The following is a 20,405-nucleotide window of genomic DNA, read 5'->3' as shown; positions in this document are numbered from 1 at the left end:
TATAAATTAACAACATGAGTCTAACTTCCCATCAGTAACCCATTTTACAAAGTAACACATAAAAATATCAAATGATGGAATGGTACAGCATAGAAGGAGGCTATTTGGCCCATCATGTCTGTGCTGCTTCTTTGAAAGAGCTGCACAATTAGTCCCACTCCCCATTAATTCCTCACTGCCTTGCAAATTTTTTTTGCCTCAAGTATTTATCTAAATTCCTTCTGAAAGATATTAAATTTGCTTCCATCTAGCAATGCATTTCAAACCAACACAAAATACAACAAAGAGCTGCAGGTGTTGGAAATCTAGAGAAACGGAATGGATCTAACACCATCTGTGGAGAGAAAGCAGAGCTAACTTTTAGGATCCAGTGACCCTTCTTCAAAAAGTTTTGAAGGGTCTGAAATATAGGGGGAAAATGCTCCTTCCTGTTTACAGCCCTCATAATTTTGCAAGGGGTTACCGCAACATCCAAGCATTCTCTGTCCTAAGGAAAATAACCACAGCCTATCTGGCCTCTCTTCACAACTGAAGCACTTCAGCACAGGCAACATCCTGGTGAATCTCTTCTGGCCCTTTTGAGTGCAATCACCTCCTTCCTACAGTGTGACAACCAGAGCTACACACTCCAGCTGGAGCCTAGCTAACATTATCCAGAGGTCCATATAATCTCCCGACTCTTGCATTCAATACGTTGACGAATAAAAGCACGAGAAGACAAGTACTTTCTAATGTTAGCCAATGAAGTACTTTCTGATGTGTGGTTACTGTATTACAACAAACAATGATAGCTTCATGGTCACCGTTACTGAAACTAGCAACCTACTTCCAGCTATGTCTGTTTGCCTCTTTTAATATTTTCTAATCAACCTGTTCAGAGATGTTATTAAACATCTTTGGAACAGGTGGGACTTGAACTCGGGCTTCTGGAACAGAGGTAGGGACATTACTAGTCAACCACAACAGCCCCATTCCAGATGTATACTCATTGAATTTAATTTCTATCCGTTGCTATAGTGGGATTTGAACCTGCATCCTCATTGCCTGGGCCCCAGGCTTGCTAATGCAGGGAAATTTCCACCATGCCCCCACTCCCTCATAGTCCTGGCTATAGCGCATCGGGAAATTTGCACATATGTAAGATGTTGGTAAAATTCTAGAATCCATTGTTAAGGATGAGATTTCTAAATTCTTGGAAGTGCAGGGTCTGATTAAAACAAGTCAGCATGGATTTAGTAAGGGGAGGTCGTGCCTGACAAACCGGTTAGAATTCTTGGAAGAGGTAACAAGTAGGTTAGACCAGGGAAACCCAGTGGACGTAATCTCTCTAGACTTCCAAAAGGCCTTTGATAAGGTGCCTCACAGGAGCCTGCTGAATAAGGTGAGGGCCCATGGTGTTCGAGGTGAGCTACTGGCTTGGATTGAGGATTGGCTGTCTGACAGAAGGCAGAGAGTTGGGATAAAAGGCTCTTTCTTAGAGTGGCAACCGGTGACAAGTAGAGTCCCGCAGGGTTCAGTGTTGGGGCTGCAGCTGTTTATATATTAATGATCTGGATGAAGGGATTGGGGTCTTTCTGGCAAAGTTTGCTGATGATACGAAGATAGGTAGACAGGCAGGTAGTACTGAGGAGGTGGGGAGGCTGCAGAAGGATTTAGACAGTTTAGGAGAGTGGTCCAGGAAATGTCTGATGAAATTCAACGTGAGCAAATGTGAAGTTTTGCACTTTGGAAAAAAGAGTACAGGTATGGACTATTTTCTAAACGGTGAGAAAATTCATAAAGCAGAAGTACAAAGGGATCTGGGAGTGTTGGTCCAGGATTCTCTAAAGGTTAACTTGCAGGTAGAGTCCATGATTAAGAAAGCGAATGTAATGTTGTCGTTTATCTCAAGAGGGTTGGAATATAAAAGCAGTGATGTGCTTCTGAGACTTTATAAAGCTCTAGTTAGACCCCATTTAGAATACTGGTGTCCAATTTAGGGCCCCACACCTCAGGAAGGACATCCTGGCGCTGGAGTGCGTCCAGCGGAGATTCACACGGATGATCCCCGAAATGATAGGTTTAACATACGATGAACGGTTGAGGATCCTGGGATTGTATTCATTAGAGTTTAGAAGGTTGAGAGGAGATCTAATAGAAACTTACAAGACATCATACGGCTTAGAAAGGATGGACGCTGGGAAGCTGTTTCCGTTAGGTGGGGAGACTAGGACCTGTGGGCACAGCCTTAGAATTAGACGGGATAAATTTAAAATGGAAATAAGGAGACATTTCTTAAGCCAGAGAGTGGTGGGCCTGTGGAATTCATTGCCACTGAGCGCAGTGGAGGTCGGGACGTTAGATGTCTTCAAGGTGGAGATTGATAAATCCTTGATCTCACAAGGAATCAAGGGCTACGGGGAGAGTGCGGGTAAGTGGAGTTGAAATGCCCATCAGCCATGATTAAATGGCGGAGTGGACTCGATGGGCCAAATGGCCTTTCTTCCACTCCTATATCTTATGGTCTTATATTAGGGAATATTTTTAAAGCATTGAGGCTGTGCTGGTTAACAGGTATGGTGTGAAATAATGAGGTGACTGAAGGACCACAGTACTTGATGCCTCTTTCACACATGGGGACAAATTACATCGATTTTTCACAGTGTTCCCCATACCGTTCATTGTTCCATGTTGCTTCTTTATTGCAGAAGACACATATGAACGGACTTTGACTGTTGATGGAGAAGATACAACCTTGATAGTAATGGATACCTGGGGAACTGAGGTAAGATCCTTTACTCCTTTGATTTATTTGGCAGGATGTGGGCTTTGGGCCAGCATTTATTATTCATCTCTTGTTGCCCGTGTGAGTGTGGTGGAGAGTTCCCTTCTTGAGCTGCTATGATCCTTGGGGCAAAGGTGCACCAGCAAGGCCATTAGGGAGGGAGTTCCAGGATTTTGATCCAATGACACTGAAGGAACAATGATGTAGCACTACATCAGGATGGCATACAGCCCAGAGGGGAAGTTGGAGGTGGTGGCGATCCCATGCAGCCCTTGTCTCTCCAGCTGATAGAGGTTGTGTGTTTGGACGTTGCCTAAGGAATCCTCAGTGAGTTATTGCAGTCCATCTTGTAGATAGTACACACTGCTGTCGCTGGGTGCACTGTTAGTGATTGGAGTGTTGGACAAGGAATCTGCTTTGCCCCGGATGGTGTCGAGCTTCTTGAGTGTTACTTTCCCTGCACCCATCCAAGCATGTGCAGATTATTTCATCAGCTCCCTAATGTACTTAAAACCATGAAGAGTTTTGCTCATCGCATGTTTGAGTCCTGTTCTTATATCACTATGTCTCCCACTTCCTCACTCTCTGACAAAGACAGTTTGTGGCATTAACTGCTTCCCAATGCTTTGAACAAATGCCACTTTGAAGCAGTGGAACAATTTGTTCACAGCAGGACTGAGCAGGTTAATTTTTCCCTCCTTTAGAACGCAGTGGTGTTGTGCTTACCTCTGGCCCGCAAGACCCAGGTTCAAATCCCACCTGCCAAGGAAGTGTGTCACAATAGAAAAACAAAACAAAGAACTTCGACAAAGGAGTCTCCAAAATGTTCATGTTCTTCCTCAACCAAGGATTCCCCAGCACCGTTGTTGACAGAGCTCACAACTGGGCCCAACCCATCTCACGCACTTCGGCTGTCATTCTCTGTCTTCCCTCCCACAGTGGTGATACGATTTCCCTTGTCCTTACCTACCATCCCATCAGGATCTACATGCAGAGGCTCATTAGTTGCCATTTCTGCAAGATGCTACCACCAGACACATATTTTCCTCCCCTCCCTCTTCCGTCTTCCACACCCTTCCCTGCAAGACACCCTGGTCCATTCCTCCTTCACTCCCAACATCCCTCCCCCCACAGCCTCACAGCACCTTCTCCTGCAGTCACCAAAGGTGTAACATTTGTCAATTTACCTCCTCCCTCCCCAGTGTCCAAGGACCCAAATACACTTGCCAGGTGAAGCAGCACTTTACCTGCGCTTTCCAGAATCTCCTCTACATTGGGGAACGCAGCATAGACAGACCTATGTTCTGTTCGCAAAAGAGACCCTGAGCTTCCAGGTGCTGGCCACTTCAACACACCACCCTGTTTCCTGGCCAATATCTCTGTCTCTGACTTGCTGCAGCAGTGTTCCAGCGAATCTCAGCACAAGCTGGAGGAACAACACCTCATTTTCCACTTGGGGACCCTGCAGCCCTCTGGACTAGATAAATGTGGACACAAATTGTTGCATGTAGCTTTTAACCACTCGGTCTTTTTCCTCTCCAGGGTGATGAGCCATGGGTTCAGGATTACTGTATGCAGGTGGGCAATGCTTACATCATTGTCTACTCCATCACTGACCGGTCCAGCTTCGAAAGTGCCTCAGAGCTTCGGATCCAGCTTCGGAGAATACGGCAGGCCGAAAACATCCCCATCATCTTGGTGGGGAACAAGACTGACCTGGTTCGATGTCGAGAGGTCTCAGTTGAGGGTAATTTCTACATCTGGCACGCGCACTCAAATACAGGACGACCACCAGTATCATACTGGTGCACCCCAACCTGACCCATTCCAGGCACTTCAGTCAATTCTAAATATGTTCATGGCCCAGTGACTGTACAAATGCAACTAAGCGGCTACTTCCTGTTTGTTTCCAAATGCGTTGTAATCCAAGAAATCCACTCCATCTCTGCTCAGTCCCATTTTGTGGAACTTTTATTTCTAGTCACAACAACAACTTGTATTTATATGGCACTTTTGGCATGGTTAAAAAGCATGCCCCAAATCATTTATATCCTACTTTCACTTGCAGGATGTGAGCATTGCTGGCTGGGCAGCATTTATTGCCCGTCCCTTGTTGCCCCTTGAGAAGGTGGTTGTGAGGTGCCTTCTTAACGTTGTAGCCCACCTGCTATGGGTTGACCCACAATGCCATTAGGGAGGGAATTCCAGGATTTTGACCCAGCGACAGTGAAGGAATGTGATATATTTCCAAATCAGGCTAGTGAATGGCTTGGAGGGGCAGGGTGATTTGGAGCGTGATCAAACAGTGTTTGACACCTTCATTTTTAGCTTTTAAAAAGAGAAGGAAGTGGCTATAGAGGTTTACAGGTGTGGAGGTATAGGGAAGGCATTCCAGAAGTTAGAGCTTGAGATTTTCAGTTCCATTCCAGAATTTTAATTAACTGCATTTCAATGCTACCCTCTGCTCCACACCACCCCCACTCCCCACAACCCCCAAAAAATTTGTATTTGGTTTTCCGTGGACCTTTCATGAAATACCACACTTGAAAAAGACATTATTACATTTCTGGCCTGGTATACCAGCAGATCTAGACAAACAGTCAAGAGAACATGTGTTCCAATCTTTTGATTGGCAGTTAGTAACCTTGACTTCAAAATGTTCCCATCACTAAGGCTGAGCTCGAAATTGCCAAATTGTTGTGCAAATCTGACTGGCTCAAAAACACATCTAAGAGGAAGAAAACCTTCCCATCAAGTCACCTGACCTCCATGCAATTTCAGTCTCTCACTAGTTGCCTGTGAACCAGCCACTTGAAGAAAAGCCCATCATCACTCCTTCAGGGTGTCAAGGCAACCCTCTCAGCAAGGTCTACCTTCTGAGAATGAGCTTTTAATCGGTCCCAACTGCTCAGATCTTCACCCTTTCCCCCTCATTGATTCATGGGATGTAGAGAGATCTCTGGTTAGGCCAGCATTTATCGCCCTTCCCTATTTGCCCTCCAATAGATGGATCTTGAATTATGGCAGGCCTTGTCGTGCCCACAGTACTGTCAGAGTAGAACCCAAGCATTGTTCTTTCCAAGTCAGAAGGTACGTGGCTTGGAAGGGAACTTGCAGCTACATCTACCACCCTTACAGACAGTAATGGTCGTGGGCTAGGAAGCTACCTTCAGAGGAATGTTGGTGAATTGCTGCAATTATTCTCACCGATAAAACACACTGTTGCTACCGCGTATTGGTGATTATGTAGGGGGTTGGGGGCTGATTATTAAAGATGATAATTGCGGTGCCATTCAACTGCATTGTCCTGGATGGTGTTGAGCTTCTTGTGTGTTGCTGGAGCTGCACCCATCCAAGCAGTGGGCATTATTCCATCACACTCCTGACTTGTGCTTTGTAGGTGGTGGACAGGCTTTGGAGAGTCAGGAGGAGAATTACTCACTGGATTGATCTTAGCCTCTGACCTGCTCTTGTAGCCAGTTTTAAATATAGCGAGTCAAGTTTGGCTTCCAATTGATGCTAACCCTTAAGATTTTGATAGTGGGGGATTCAGTGATGGTAACACATTTGAAAGTCAAGAGCGATGATTAGATTTTCTCTTGAAGGAGATAGTCATCACCTGGCACTTGTGTGTTGCAAATGTTACTTGCCACTTGTCAGCCCAACCGTGGATATTATCCAGATCTTGTTATATTTGGACATGAATCATATCCATATCTGAGCAATGGTGCTGAAGATTGTGCAATTATCAGTGAATATCCCCAATTCTGACTTTTTGATGGAGGGAAGCTCATTGATGAAAGAGCTGAAGATAGTTGGGCCCAGGAACTCATGCAGAGGTGCCCTGGAGCTGAAATGACTGGCCTCCTTCAACCACATGTGGTTGAAGGAGGCCAGTCATCTCAGCTCCACTGCTCCAGTTGTGACTCCAACCAGCAGAGAGCTTTCCCCCTGATACCCAGTTTTTTGGGCTCTTCAATGCCACACTCCATCAAATACACATTGTTACAAAAGTTATCACTCTGTCCTTACTTCTGGAATTCAGCACTTTATCTATGTTGAAACTAGAGGCTGCTATGAGGTCAGGAGCAGAATGACCTTGATGGAACACATGCTGGGCATCAACAAACAGGCAAGTGTCTTTTGACAGCGCTTCGCTGAAGATTGAATGTAGATGTAGAGGTGGTAATTAGCTAGGTTGAATCTGTCCTGCTTTTTGCACACAGGACATACCTGGGCAATTTTCTACATTGTCGGGTAGATGCCACTGTAGTGATTGTACTGGAACAGCTTGGCTAGGGGAGCAGCAAGATCTGGAGTACAGGTCTTCAGTACCCTTGCCAAAATGGTATCAGGGCCCATTGCTTTTGCAGTAGTAAGTGCCTTCAGCTGTATACAAGAGATCACATGGAGTGAGTCGAGTAGGCTGAAGACTGGTATTTGCAATGTTGGGGACCACTTGAGGAGGCCAAGATGAATCATCCACCCAGCACTTCCAGCTGAAGATTGCTGCGAATGCTTCAACCTTGCCTTTTGCACTGATGTGCTGGGCTCTTCGTCAGTAACGATGGGGGTGTTTTTGGGCCTCTTGTTCATTGGTTCCAGGTAATTAAATATTCATAACTGGATCTGCAGGCTTTGAACAGATCTGTTAACTATGGAATTATTTGGCCCTTTTGCTTGCATGAAATTTCTGCTGTTTGGCAGGCAGGTAGTCCTGTAATGGAGGCTGACATTTGATTTTTAGGTGCACCTGGTGGCGGAAGTCTTTTGCATTCTTCTGTGACCAGGGTTTATCATAGTTTATCATCATTTGAGTTTACCGTAGAATCCCTGCAGTGTGGAAACAGGCCCTTTGACCCAACAAGTCCACACCGACCCTCAGAGCATCCCACCCAACCCCCACCCCCATAACTCACCAAATCTACACATCGGGCAGTACTGAGTAACTCACGCAGAGATGTCTTGGAGCTGAGATGACTGACTCCTTCAACCACAGCCACCCTCCTATGCTCCAGGTATGACTCCAATCAGCAGAGAGCTTGCCCCCTCTTACCCATTGATTCCAGTTTTGCTTGGACTCTTCAATGTCACACTCTATCTTGTTGCAACTTAGCTACAGGCAATTTAATATGGCCAATCCACCTCGCCTGCACATCTTTAGACTGTGGGAGGAAACCAGAGCACCCAGAGGAAACCCATGCAGACATGGGGAGAATGTAAAAACTCCACACAGAGGATGGAATCCCTTGGTTAGATGGTAATGGTAGAGTGGGGGATATCCCTGACCATAAGGTTACAGCTTGTGTTTGATGGTCCACAGCACCTGGTGAATGCCGATTTTGAGTTGCTAGATCTGTATGAAGTCTGTCTTATTTAATGTATCAATAGTAACGCACCAGACAATGGAGGGTATCCGCAATGTGAAGTTGGAACTTCATTGTCACTAAAACCATGTGGTAGTCACCCCTTCTGATACTGTTGTGGATAGACGTACTTGTCACATTCGTGAGGATATGGTCAAGTGTATCAAAGATACCAAGAACTGCTGATGCTGGAGTCAGAGACAACAGTGTGGAGCTGGAGGAACGCAGCAGGTCAGGCAGCATCAGGGGAGCAGGGAAGTTGACCTTTCGGGTCGGGACCCTTCCTCAGAAATGGGGAGGGTGAAGGGCTGGGAAATAAATAGAGGGAGGAGAGGTGGGGCTGGGAGAAGGTAGGTGGGATGGTGATGGGTGGGTACAGGAAGGGGGTGGTGTATGCTGCATTTAACCAAACTGGTCAACCTTTTCCCACTGTACTCACCATTTGACCCAAACAGTGTATCAGAATTATCCCATATTCGCACTCACCCAATGTTCCCTGTTAGCTGCACAACTCTACACTAATCTGCCGCCACTGAGGCTACACAAGCATATGAACAAGGAACAAGGGTAGGCCACTCTGCCCTTCAAGCCTGCTGCTATTCACTAAGATCATGGCAAATCCAATTTTAAACTCAACTTTCTATTCGCGCTAATCCACGTTAATTTTTTCATCCCCTTGGTAGAATCTGTCTACCTCTGCCTTGAAACCATTCAGAGATTTTACATCCACTGCCTTCAGAGGAAGGGATTTCCAAAGCCTCTCAACCCTCAGAGGAATTATTTTTATCATCTCTGTCTTAAATGGGAAACCCCTTATTTTTAAACAATGACTGTGACTGTTTGCACAAGTCAGTGCCTGTAAGTTACTAGAGTGCATGACCAAACCAAGAAAAAAGCCTTAAAGGAGTATTGACCTTAAATAAACCAAGATACGCCAAAAGAAGCAAAGTGATGATTGCACTCAGCCCAGTTTTACAAACAGACATGTTTTAATTGTTCCTATAACAATGGGGTGATACAGTGGCTCAGTGGTTAGCACCAGGCTATGGTTAGCACCATAGCTCTAGATTACAACATGTGTGTAAAAGCGTATATTGCTAAAGCCTGACAGCACCAGGGACCTGGGTTCAGTTCCAGCCTCGGGTGACTGCCTGGGTAGAGTTTGCACATTCCCCCTATGCCTGAGATAACAAGATGTAGAGCTGGATGATCATAGCATGCCAAGCAGCATCAGAGGAGCAGGAAGGCTGACGTTTCGTCTGGACCCTATCTCTCCTCCCGTGTCTGTGCAGGTTTTGACTGGGTCCTCTGGTTTCCTCACGGAGTGCACAGATGTGCAGGCTAGAGGGTTTGTGTGGACTCAATAGGTCAAATGGCTTGCTCCCACATGCGAGGGATTCTGAGATCTGCTGGAGTTGCTGGGTCACGACCAAAATGGCTGCAGATCATGGATATTTGTTGTATGCGTATGGGCTCCCTTACTTGAGCCAAACATCTTGACACTGAGTTATCTAAACCTCGGTTTATTAATTTTGGGTTTTTCTCCTGCTTCACGAGAATATACAAAGGATGTGATCAGGTAGAAATTGTTGCCAATGCTGGAGTTACACAGAGTGCTGGGTTTTTTTCACTTGTAAGGAACTAAGATCCGTCCTGAATCCAGATTTAGTCAAAAATAAATTCTAACTGGGTGGCTTCAAACTCTTGGCTGCAAGCAAATTAATTGCTTGTCTATTGACATCATGAACCAGGAATTTAAACAAAGAATCCTAAGCTCAGTTTTTCCTCAAACAGCTCGAGCGTCTACAAAACAAAAACAGCTTAAAAATAACATCGTCATTCATGTCGCTTGGGATTTGAAATTATAACCAGCCCAATTCATTTGGTGAATTCGAGATGGCATCTGAAACTCAGAATCCATTGAGCACGAGTTCAGGAAATGTCCAGAAACTCCTTCAGCACAATAAAGGAAATGATGAACAGGTTTAAATCTGCGAAGGGCAGGTGGGGCAAGGGAGGACAGGATATCATTCTCCCATCTAGTTATCCTTCTTACCCTGGCTCTATTTTTTCCTGGAATATAAGCATCGCAGGCGAGGCCAGCATTTCTTGCCCTGCTCCTGGAAGGCCTGGTGAAGAAATGGTGCAATTGAGGTGATAGGGGAATGCATCTGCTTAAATTAAGCACGACGAACCTTTCCATCTCCACAACTCTTACTGCTAACTGGAAAGTGTTGCAAAAAATTGCAGACGTGTCACCTCGTGCACAAATTTGGAATTGTACCTTACAACTTGCTGACTCTAACTAAGGATAATCCACAACAGGCTCTAGACCATAGGCAAGAGATTGAGTTCAATTAATTAGCATTCTGAAATGGCTACCTTGAATTTTATTGTTAGTGTGTGTCAAGACAACTTGTTCATTTAATGCAGGCAACTGACATGCTGACATACCATTTAGAAATAGATAACGCATTTACATATGTTTAGGATGTATCCTCTTGAGTGATGAGGCACAAATAAACATAGCTTTTTACTTTTGAGTGCAGAAGACATGTGTGTTTTTACACCTGTGCTGCATTTAATTTCCTGTGAGTAATGTGTCTAATAGAAAAATCTCAGAGGTCTTCTGGTGCAGTGGGTAATGTCCCTATCTCTGACACTTCGAGTTGGTCCCTTTTCAATACTTGATAGCCAAGCAAGGTGCAACACAATGGGCCAAACAGGTTGAATATCAATCTGCGATAATGGGAACTGCTGATGCTGGAGAATCCAAGATAACAAAGTGTGAAGCTGGATGAACACAGCAGGCCTGCTGTGTTCCTCCAGCTTCACACTTTGTTATCTTGAATATCAATCTGCACCTTCCAAACTCATGACCTCTACCACCACCTAGCAGGACAAGAACGCTACTCGCTATCTTCATTTTTCCTCCAAGCCACGCAGCGTTCTGATTTGGAACAATATCGCCTTCGCTGTTACCGGATCAAAGCTCTGGAACTCCCCCCCTGACAATACTGTTTGTGTACCTACCACAGCACTTCAAGAAGGCAGCTCATCACTAACTCCTCCAGGGCATCTTGAACTCAGCTATAAATACTGGCCCAGCCAGTGTCACCCAAACCCCATGAACAAATTTAAAGGAAGGAAAATTATTGTGAGCATGAAACATTTCTGGTCTGCTACGTAATGAAAAGAGATTGGGTCCATTATCCTAGCTCTAGATTACAACATGCGTGTAAAAGTGTATATAGCTAAAGCAACTCTGGTTCCTTGGGATAACACAGTGTGGAGCTGGAGAAATGCAGCAGGCCGGGCAGGATCAGAGGAGTGGGAAGGTTGATGTTTCAGATTGGGTCCACACTTTGTTATCTCTGACTCCAGCATCTGCAGTTCTTGCTATCTCAGGTTCCAATCAGGTTCCTGATTGGGGCAGTTGGCTCAATGGTCATTGTAGATTGCATAGTACCAACAATACAGGTTTCAATTTTGGGATAAATATTAGTTGGCACGCTGAGGAGGACTCCCTGGATTTTTTTTAGTGTAATGTTGTGGGACTTTACCATTGATCATAGATTTAACTTGGTTCAGTTCTACAAATATTGTGGCAATGAGAGCAAGTCAAAGGCTGGGAATCCTGTGGCAAGTACTCAACACCTGACTCCCCAAAGCCTGTCCGCCATCAAAAAGTCAGGAGTGTGATGGAATACTCCTCACTCGCCTGGACGGGTACATCTCCGACAACGCTAGAACAGCTCAACACCATCCAAGACAAAGTAGCCCGCTTGATTGGCACCCATTCCACTATCATTAACACTTACTCTCTCCACCACTATTGCATAGTGGTAGGTTTTCTACAAAATACACTGCAACAACTGACCGAGGGTCTTTCAACACCACCTTTCAAACAAAATATACCACCTACCATCTATCTACTACAAGAGTAGCAAATAAGTGGGAACACCACCAGTTGTAAGTTCCCCTCCCACCATCCTGACTTGGAAATATGCTACTATTCCTTCACTGTTACTGGGTTAAATTCCTGCAACTCCCTCCCTAATGGTTCCCTGGGGACTGCAGTGGTTCAGAAAGAGAGATTATCACCACCTTCCCCAGGGATGGGCAGTGAGTCCTAGAGACGGTGAAAGTGCACAGGTTTACAAGCCTGCGTGATCACCTGCTGTAGCAAAAGACTTGACCTCTTGATCAGGTCTTTCTTGTTTTCAGTTGGTCTCATTATGGTAAATTTCGCTTAAAAATGTAAAAGCATTAACTTCAATGGGAGTAAATATTGTGAGATGTAAAATGTGTGATGATTGGCTATCCACCTGTTTTATCCACAGTAAAAGTAATTCTTGTGGAATGGTAAACAGCAGCTTCCATGCCATTTGGGATTTTTGAGGCAACCTGTCTAATATTTTGCTGATTAAATTGTCAAAATTAACAGTCTCTGTCCACGTTACAGTAATGTTATTCAAGTCCTGATTTAAGACCGTTATTATCACAGCACAGAATAAGGCCATTCTGCCGGTCAAACCCATGCTGACCCATTCAGAGTGCCGTCAACTCTGTCCACACTTCAGCAGTGACCTCAGCTTTTCTGATAGATATTTTGATCTTCACACGTTGGTGAACAATAGAGTTGAAAGAACAGCCCATCCCAGTTCATTCATCATTCATCAACCAATTCTAAATTCACATTTTACTAAAATGGCCCAGACCTCGTTGTGTTATTACAATTTAGTTTGAAACAGTCTTCAGAACTTCCTGAAGAATTGAAACCAAAGAACTGCGGATGTTGGAAATATGAAATGCAAACAGAAATCACTGGCAGGATCTGCAAAGAGAAAGCAGAGTTAACATTTAGGTCCAATGACCTGAAACTTTCTTAAGAAGTGTCACCAGACCCAAAATATTAACTGTGATTTCTCTCCACAGATGCTGCAAGACCTGCTGAGTTTCTGTTTTCATTTCAGAATATTCTGCATAGTTTACCACTTTAAAAATTCAGACAACTGTCAGGTACTTTGTTTGCAGGCTGGGAGTCCATGTCTCCTCAAGTAACACCTCCTAACTTAAAGATTTATAGCAGGAGGTGAGTTTTGTGATTCTTTTTTGCAACACTTGTGGAAGAAAGGCTCAGTTTCACATTTCTACCCAGTAGGTACAGCCTAGATCAGTTTACCTCAACCCTCACATAATTGCTGTGTTAGATATTGATCTAGCTGCTTTTTTGAGACAGCCTTCAGTTAAATGGCAGCAATAGCTGTAGTCTATGGGAGGACACACCTCATTCCCAAATGGCTGAGTCTCACTTACCACATCAACGAATTGCATTTATTAGCAACTGTAGCACAATGGGATGTCCCAAGGCACTTCATGGGGACCCTGTAAAAGAAAATATGGTACAAATATTAGATCAGATGCAAAGTTCCCTCTAAATTTTCATCCTCTAAGTTCACAGCATGGCTGCAGCTTTTGGATTGATTGATTCGTTCATTCATTCATTCATTCATTGTGACGTGTACCCAAGTACAGTGAAAAACTTTGTTTGTGCGCAGTGCGGCCAGGTCAAAGTAAGCAAGGAGGTACAGACCATTGAGTGATAAAAACCTTGAACAGCATACGTACAGGTTACAACGCACAGGACATGTGCTAGACAAGATCAGCATTATTTGAAGTTAGCGGGTCCATTCATCAGTCTAATAACGGCAGGGAAGAAGCTGTTCTTGAACCTGGGGGTGCATGTATTTGTTCTAGTTTCGGTATTTTCTGCCTGATGGAGGAGGTTATAGGAGAGCACTACCAGACCGGGATGGGTCTTTGATGATGTTGATGAGACACATAAATGGAAGGAGAGATTTTTCAGCAGCAAGGCAACTGACCGCATGGGGCTTCCCATTAATAGTGAGGCCATGGAACTTAGAGGGAACATTGGTCAAATAACCAAAACCTTGAGATAGTTTTTAAGCAGTGTCATAAAGGGCCACGGTGAGATGGAGAGGCTGGGAGATATAGAGAAAGAGCTTTGGAGCTCAGGACCTAAGTAGCTGAAAGCAAAGCCATCACTCAACGAACAGTCAAAATCCTGGAGACACAAAAGGCCAGATTGGAGATGACACAGTGTAGAGCCAGAGGAACACAGCAGGCCAGGCAGCATCAGAGGAGCAGGAAAACTGACATTTCAGACATTTCTGAAGAAGGGTCCTGACCCGAAATGTCAACTTTCCTGTCCTTCTGATGCTGCCTGGCCTGCTGTGTTCCTCCAGCTCCACACTTTGCTATGTCTGACTCCAGCATCGGCAGTTCTTACTATCTCTAGGCCAGAATTGGAGGAGTGCAGGTATCTCAGATATCATTAGAGACAGAGGGAGTGGCAAAGGTGCTGGGGGTATTTGAAAACAATGGTAAAAACAGGACCATTGGAAGTCAGTCAGCGCAGCAGTGACAAAAACAGGAGGTAGTGGGAGTTAAGATACAAGTTTTAGATGAGCTTTAGTTTAGGGAGAATAGAAAGTGGGAGACTGTTCATCCAGAAGTGAACTGGAATAAAAGCAGAAATTGCTAATAAAGCTCAGCAGGTCTGGCAGCATCTGTGGAGAGAAATCAGAGTCAATGTTTCACTCTGATTTCTCTCCACAGATGCCGCCAGACCTGCTGAGCTTTTCCAGCAGTTTCTGTTTTTATTTCTGATTTACAGCATTAGCAGTTTTATTTGGTTTTTATGTAGTGCACTGGAATTGTCAATGTAGGGTGATGTCAGTACGTATTCCTCAGCTGGAAACAGATACTCTCTGCGATGGCACCAGTATGAGATCAGAGACTTATTTAGGGTCAAACGTGACACCACTGTTGTGAAGAGATTGATACAGTTGGGAGTGGGGGGGTTCAGTTAGATCAATTGGCTGGGTGCCTGGTTTGCGAGATAGACTGATTCTAACAGCAGGTTGGTACTGGCTGAGGTGACCGTAAAAGTTTGTCACCTCTAGGCCGCAAGGTTTCTCTGCAGTTATTAGTGTTGGCATGCTCATTGCCAGATTGACCTGTGGCTCTGGAAGTCGCTTTCACTCATGGGCCTCATAGGCAACCAGAAAGAAAATTAGATGGTGGTGCCCCTCAGATTAAGCTCAACACTAGTTTACTCTGTCCACTGAGAGACAATAGTTCCTTTATCTTTGACTTAGTCTCAGACAGTTACCATGAAGAGCGAAGGAGACAGTATTTAGGGACTGAGGACTGAAACCAGTGGCTTCAGTCCTCCTAATATTTAATTCAAGGCAATTTCTGAGCTGATCCAGTACTGGATGTTAGATAAGTAACCTATCAGGTTAGGGGCAGCAGAAGCGTTGAGAGAGCTGGCGCAGTGACTCAGTGGTTAGCACTGCTGCCTCACAGCATCAGGGACCTGGTTTCGCTCCCCGCACTTGGGGGACTTGTCTGTGTGGAGTTTGCACGTTCTCCCTGTGTCTGCACGAGTTCCCTCTGTGTGCTCCGGTTTCCTCTCACACCCCAAAGATGTGCAAGTTAGGTGGATTGGCCATGCTAAATTGCCCCGTAGGTCTCAGGGATGTGTAGGTTAGCCATGGGAAATGCAGCATCATGAGGACAGGATAGGGGGCTGGGTCTGGGTGGATGCTTTTCGGAGGGTCATTGTGGACTCGATGAGCTGAATGGCCTGATTCCACGTTGTAGGGATTCCATGATTCTGTGTGGTAGAGCTGTGTGTTGTTAGCGTCCAAATCCTGCTACACTCACTGACTGGCATACAATGGCATATTTCAGACAACACAAGAGAGCTTTGGGAAACAGAACTAATGCTATATTATGTTCCGTTTTCAGAGGGCCGGGCGTGTGCTGTGGTCTTCGACTGCAAGTTCATTGAGACGTCAGCTGCCCTGCACCACAATGTGATGGAACTGTTTGAAGGCATCGTGCGGCAGATAAGGCTGAGGAAGGACACAAAGGAGGCCAACGAGAGGAGGATGGCCAACCACAAGAGGAGGGAGAGCTTCACCAAAAGAGCTCGTCGCTTCCTGGACAAGTTTGTGGCAAAAAACAACAAGAAGATGGCCCTGAGAGCCAGGTCAAAATCCTGCCATGACCTGTCAGTTTTGTAAATATTCAAAAGGGAGTTTGCAAAAACAACACTCGCTAACTGTTTAAGTCAGGACAGAGCTCCTATTCTTGCTTCTCTCAACAATGTGACCCTGTGGTCACTGAATCCAGTGGTGGAAACATGGTTTACTGAAGATAAGTGAGTACTTGAGACATGGTGACTGACAGGTTGGGGTTTTGTCAGAAACTCATGAACCTGCCCCCACATTAAAGTGCGATAACATTCACAAACACCACATATGTGACAGAAACCAAGCCAACCTAAGATGATGTTTCCTTTTGTGAGGAGAGTCCTGCTGACTGGCACTTTGATCACCATCATTTCTGGGCTGCTGACAATGTTTTCTTTGTGTGGGTTGCCTCATTCACCTTCTGCTTAAGCCCATTACTGCTCAGTGAAAGTCCAAATCTTGAAGACAACTAAGATCTAGATCCTACCTTACCAATGTTGTCATGAATGGCTTCAACCTTGATATCAAAGACTGAAACTCAAGTTGGCATATCTTTATATCTGCAGTGTTTACATGGGCTCAAGTTTTATTTTGGGTGGGAGTGGGGATTGGGTGTGCTATAAGATATGTAATGATTTTTATCTTGGAATAATTAATTTAGATAACACTTCTTAGGAAATTAGAGCATTACACCTCTCAGAATTTTTACGAAATTTAGATTAATGATAGATCATATGCACGAAGAAATAACCTTATTTCTACTTAACTCTTAAGTGTAATCATAGTGGTTCCTAGCTCTGTGATGGAGACCCTTCACAAAGTCTTGTCAAGCAGCAAATGAGAATCAACAGCTGTTGTTTGCCCATGTAGAACTAGCATCAGACAGACTCTGTTTACAGTGGTAGGGCCACCAGAAGGATTGTTGGTGATTATAATTGGTGAGCCTATTTCTAATCAATTTCACTCAGAATGAGTGATTCTCCAGTGGTGCAAAGTGGATCAGGATAGCAATGGATAGTGAAAACATAATCTAACGGTTTGCCTCTCTTGAGCAATGAGGCTTGTGACCAGTATGAGCATGCTTTCCTGCTTGGAGGAGGCTGGAAGCTGTTGGAAGAAAATATCAGGTAGAATTTGAGGGCAGGGATCTGTTCATTCCAGCCAGAAAAACATGGCACCCATGCTCTGAAAGTCAAACCTTGATTACCCCAATAGACTTCAATCAGTGCATCTCAATACAAACCTATGGGGCTTTGAAATAAGAAGCACAGTCGACAATGTAGAACTGGTTTGTCTAGGCATCCCCAGAACATCTGGCCTCTCATCCTTATATTCCTTTGATAGAAACTTTGAATCGTAAAAGTATACATCGGGAAACAGGCCCATCGGCTGACCATGTTTTCCAAACTGAACTAGACCTATTTTCTAGTATTTGGCCCATATCCCTCCAAACTTTCTAATTCAGATATCTCTCCAAATGTCTTTTAAATGTTGTAATTGTACTCACCTCTACCACTCCCTCTGGCTGCTGGTTCTATACACGCACTGCCCTCTGCATAGAAAAGTTTCCCCTTGGGTTCTTAATTAATTGGTAGGATGTTACCGTCAATGTCAATGTTTATTGCCTGTCCCTAAGTGCCCTTGAGGATGTGGCAAGTCAGTATCATTACCAACAATTCACTAAATCCATCTCAGATGTCATTAAGTTGGAAAGGATGCAGAAAATATATTATGAGGATGTTACTGGCACTGGAAGGTTTGAACTATAAGGAGAGACTGGATAGGCTTGGACTTATTTCACTGGCGTGTAAGAAGTTGAGGGTTGACCTTATATAGATTTATAAAATCATGAAAGGCATAGATAAGGTAAATAGCCAAGGTCTTTCCCCAGGGTGGGGGAGCCCAGAACTACAGGGCCATAGTTTTAAGGTGCAAGGAGAAAGTCTTAAAAGGATCTGAGGGGCAATTTTTTTCGCACAGAGGGTAGTTTGTGTGCGGCATGAACTGGCAGGAGAAGTAGTAGATACATTACAGTGACAACATTTAAAAGGCTTTTGGACAGATACATGAATAGAAAAGGTTTAGAGGGCTATGGGCCACAGGCAGGTAAATGGGACTAGTTTAGTTTGAGAAACTTAGTTGGCATAGTCGAGTTGATCAGAAGGGTCTGTTTCCATGCTCTATGACTCTATCTCCTCCAGAGATTATCCCCTCAGAGACTCCCAATTCTGCAAAGTCCACTCATCTCGTCCCAGGATGATCCCACGAGCTTACAGCCAGAGTGGGTCAGTCTCTCCCCTGAAAATATCCTCCAAGTAAGGAGCTTAAATTTAAAGAAGATTTTGAGGTTTAATTGTAGACTACTGGACTTGTATTGTTAACTCTGTTTCTGTCTTCATAGATGCTGCTGAGTTTCTCCAGCATTTCCTGTGCTTGTTTAAGTGTTCAACACATCAGTCTTTCATTGACAACCAAAACGTACATTTGAGAATTTGAGAATTAACTGTTCTTATTTGATGTACTTCAATCAGTTCCAGCCGACCCACTCTCTCTGCCTCTTGTGGGTGTAAGCACATTGACTAGTAGTCGATGGGTCATGATGTTCCCCTATGATGCCCAATGAACCTAGAACATAGAACAGTACAGGCCCTTCAGCCCATGATTTTGTGCTAACCTAGTATCCTACTAAGATCAAACTACCCTGCATACCATACATTGTACTCCTTTAATAAAACTCCTTTAGTCAGTAGTCAGTAGCTTCCTACAGCCTGATTTTTAACTCACAGCATTTCAGGCACTGCTCCATCAGACTCCCTGCTCTACCCCTGAACCAAAATGGAGAGATTTTACCTGCTACAATACTGATCTGATGAAGCCAATGGGAATGGCACCTCTCTGATTAGGGAAGGAAGAGGATGTCGCTGGGCCGCAGATGGTTTCCTGATAAAAAGCTGATTCTGCACTTTAGGTCAGCACTGAAATTGTACTTTGCAAAGGAAGCTAGAAATTAGTCAGGACTGGAAAAGTCAGTAATTGGAGAGGGAGGCAAGTCAGGGAAGACCCTAGGTGTCTTTGTGGGACACAGTGAAGCAGAGGAACACCGTGATAGTTTAAGCCAGGAGTCCATTATCTAAATCCAGATTTTAACAATCTGTCATGCATAAAATAACTTCTGCAAAGTCCTATGGTGTAATGGTTATGTCCATACCTCTGGGCTAGGAGACCCAGGCTTAAGTCCCACGTGCTTCAGGCATATACTGTAGCACACCTGAACAGGTCTGTGATAAATATCTTCAATGATGTGTATATTAGAAGGGCCCCCTGACCCCAGTTTAGGACTGGGATTATTTAGAGTGGAGATATGGGCTCTGTAGAGAGTAGTACAGCGCATCCCAATTTACAAACCCTCATTCGTGCTTACAACCACACTCCATGTATGGTTTTAAAGACCTGATATACAAATACTTCGCATGCTTATGAATGGCTGTATTGCATTCCGACATGTGTACGAATCCACATGCAAATAGACTCTATAGGAAGCCCATTCGCACCCCAGGAACTGTCTGTAATTAATCTCTACCAATGTATTGTCGCTTCAGAATTAGCAGATAGGCTTAGACGCCCCCCCCCCCGACAAAAACAAATCCCTCATTAGCTTCCATGTCAAATTTCACTTCATAAAGCTCTTGTAAATTATCTTTTGATGTTTTGCTGCAGTAAAGGTGCTAAATATTTGCAGATTGTGTTAAAATGGAGAGAAGGAAAGATTTAAGAAAAACCAAAAGAACTGCAGATGCTGTAAATCAGGAAACAAAACAGAAGTTGCTAGAAAATCTCAGCAGGCCTGGCAGCCTCTGTTAAGGAAAAAACAGAGTTAACGTTTCGGATCCGTTGACCCTTCCTCAGAACGATTTAAGCCTTGTTTCTTAGAATGAAACATCTCTGTGCATCATAGCTGCAACAAAAAGTTTCTTGGGCATTAGATTGACAAGCATTGGTGCTGGATCAACATTGGGGAGAAAATGTTTCGACTGCATGGATCAATTATTTGCGTTTTAAATTTTTTTTTAATGTGTGGCTGCATAGTGGTGTGCACCTCATTATTTTCGGATATCTAAGACAGTGCTTTCCAAATAATTTCCCCGTGTACCACCATTTTAATGCCTGTGTCTTCACCTCACCTCGAGGTGTTGAATCTGGAGAGTGGGC

The 20,405-nt window shown here is 44.4% G+C and overlaps 1 protein-coding gene across 5 annotated transcripts in view; it reads left to right on the top strand.

Moving 5' to 3' along the window:
* rem1 (RAS (RAD and GEM)-like GTP-binding 1) overlaps positions 1–20,067 on the top strand; it is a 39,680-nt gene extending 19,613 nt beyond the window's left edge. For all 5 annotated transcript variants that reach the window (XM_048550136.2, XM_048550132.2, XM_048550137.2 and 2 more), the window contains 3 exons: positions 2,688–2,764; positions 4,307–4,511; positions 15,970–20,067. In XM_048550136.2, the coding sequence (XP_048406093.2) occupies positions 2,688–2,764; positions 4,307–4,511; positions 15,970–16,247 (560 nt within the window). In that variant the 3' untranslated portion in view covers positions 16,248–20,067. The remainder of the gene's footprint in view (positions 1–2,687; positions 2,765–4,306; positions 4,512–15,969) is intronic.
* Positions 20,068–20,405: the final 338 nt, after the last annotated feature.

The sequence above is a fragment of the Stegostoma tigrinum genome, chromosome 19, assembly GCF_030684315.1.
Source record: "Stegostoma tigrinum isolate sSteTig4 chromosome 19, sSteTig4.hap1, whole genome shotgun sequence".
Classification (NCBI taxonomy): Eukaryota; Metazoa; Chordata; class Chondrichthyes; order Orectolobiformes; family Stegostomatidae; genus Stegostoma; species Stegostoma tigrinum.
Note: the sequence above shows the minus strand (reverse complement) of the source record. Positions and strands in the feature narration are given on the sequence as shown.